The 2,720-nt window shown below is 21.3% G+C and overlaps 1 protein-coding gene across 1 annotated transcript in view; it reads left to right on the forward strand.

Moving 5' to 3' along the window:
• Positions 1-874: 874 nt before the first annotated feature.
• The window catches only part of PRSY57_0727700 (EMP1-trafficking protein, putative), a gene marked incomplete at both ends in the record, with an annotated part of 3,842 nt that continues 1,996 nt past the window's right edge, over positions 875-2,720 (forward strand). The window contains 2 exons of the mRNA XM_020114693.1: positions 875-1,066; positions 1,171-2,720. Coding sequence (XP_019970650.1) covers positions 875-1,066; positions 1,171-2,720 — 1,742 coding nt within the window. The remainder of the gene's footprint in view (positions 1,067-1,170) is intronic.

Here is a 2,720-nt window from a genome sequence, read left to right on the forward strand (position 1 = left end):
TATTATTTTTAAATAATTATAATATATATATATATATATGTTTATTTATTTATTTATTTATTTATTTATTTATTTCATATTTATTTTTAATATAGTTTTTCATAATTTTTAAATTTATACATTATAAAATATAATATTATATATATATTATTACATATTGTCAAAAAGCAGGAAAAAAAAAAAATCGAAAAAAAAAGAATATAGTTATAGAATACATGTATTTTATTAATTTAAAAAATAGATAGTTGTATATATATATATATATACATTATATACATATGTGTATTAATACATTGATTTATATATTTTATATTTATATATATATTTGAAATTATTTGTTATCATTTTAATTTACAATGTATATCCATATATCCTAATTTTTGATCTGTAAAAATAGAATATTGTATTTTACAATAAATGTTATTTTAACATTAGTTCTATTATATATAGAAATATGTAAAATCTTCATAAAAATGAATGTATATTAAATGATTTAATAATATGTTTATTCTTTTAAAATACCATAACTTATTTTTTCTTATTGTTTTTGTATTTATTTCTTAATATTTTGTGTTAATATTACATTTCTTTTTTTATTTTTTTAATTGAAGAAGTAATCATAATTTTTGAAAATATTATTCTTTAAAAAAAAATTGGAAAAAAAAAAAAAATACCACATGCCCTAAAAATTAAAATATTACATAATACAATTAAGCAATATATATATATATATATATATATATATTTATTTATTTATATAATACATATGTGTGACCCTAAAAAATATATCGTATGAATATATTTTTTTTATAAAGTGTTTAAGGTGAATTATAAAATTTTTTTTTTTTTTTATAAACGGTGTAAAATGTTTAAAATGTTATATAATAGATTAGATATAATAAAACGTAATGAGAATACCAAAAGTATGTCCAAATGTTATGCGATTATGTATGATAAATTGATATCTAGGGAATATAATATAAAGAAAAATAGAATATCGTATTATATTCTTGTTAAAATATTATTTCTTAGTTTTTTCATATGCATATTGAACGGATCGAGCTATGTAAGTTAAAGAATTTTTTTTTGATAATTATATGTTGAAAATTATCCATTAGTACGCAATATTTATTATATATATTATATTTCACTATTATTTTTATTTTGTAGGATACGTATTGTAAGGAGGGCAATAAGGAAGATAATATAGAAGGGTTATTTAGTATAAGATCAAGCAGATCATTAACTGAACGTAAACAAAGAAATAATGGTAAACCTTCTGTATATGTTAATAATGGAGAAGAAGAATATTATGAAGAAGAATATTCAGAGGAGGAACATTCCCCAGATGAATATGCTGATGGTGAATATTATGATGATGATGGAAATTACGAAGAAGTAAATTATGATGACGAATATTATGAGGAAGAAGGTGAGAATTCAAAAAATGTTTTAGAAAAATATAATGATTATGCATCAAAAAGCCACGGTATGTCATCAGTGCTAAAATCTGTTATAAGTGGTTTTACTGAAACATGTAACGATGTAAAAGAAGCAGTGAAACCTAATATAGATACTTTAAAAGATACCCTTTCAAGTGGTATAACAAATATTGATAAACATGTTGTGGGTAATGTTTCTAGTATAATAAATAAAATAACAAACGCTGATGAGGAAGATAGTGAAGGATCTGATCAGTATGATGAATATGATCAATATGATGAAAATATGAATGATCAAATGTTTGATGAAATGGAATATGAAGAGAATCATAATGCCCCTCCTAGTCCTAATCTTAAGAAAAGGGCATCAAATTACATGCAAAAAAATCCAAATAACGTAAATAATAATACTGTAAATAAACAGAATAAGTTTTCAAATACTGGAAAGAAATTTGTAGAAGAATTTAAAAGTAATACTCATGATGGTATGAATAATAAAGTAAATACTACAAATAATGCACCAAATGGAATTAAAAGTAATACTCATGATGGTATGAATAATAAAGTAAATACTACAAATAATGCACCAAATGGAATTAAAAGTAATACTCATGATGGTATGAATAATAAAGTAAATACTACAAATAATGCACCAAATGAAATTAAAAGTTATACTCATGATGGTATGAATAATAATAAGGTAAATACTACATATAATGCACCAAACGAAATTAAAAGTTATACTCATGATGGTATGAATAATAAGGTAAATATTACAAATAATGCACCAAATGAAATTAAAAGTAACACAGATAATGGTGTAAATAACACGACATATACTACTACCAAAAATTTTGTAAGTGAATTTAAAAGCAATTACGATGATGGAATAAATAAGGAATCGTATACTACCAAAAGTTATGTAAGTGAGTTTAAAAGTAATTCTGATGGTGGAATAAATAAAGAATCGTATACGACCAAAAGTTATGTAAGTGAGTTTAAAAGTAATTCTGATGGTGGTATTAATAAAGAAATATATACACCAAAAATTTATGTGAGTGAATTTAAAAATAATGATGATGAAGGTATTAATAAAGAATCATATACTACCAAAAGTTATATAAGTGAGTTTAAATATAATGATGATGGAGGTATTAATAAAGAAATATATACACCAAAAATTTATGTGAGTGAATTTAAAAATAATGATGATGAAGGTCTTAAGAAAGAAACATCTACACCAAAAAATTATGTGAGTGAACTTAAAAATAATGATGA

This window comes from Plasmodium reichenowi, chromosome 7, assembly GCF_001601855.1.
Source record: "Plasmodium reichenowi strain SY57 chromosome 7, whole genome shotgun sequence".
NCBI lineage: Eukaryota > Apicomplexa > Aconoidasida > Haemosporida > Plasmodiidae > Plasmodium > Plasmodium reichenowi.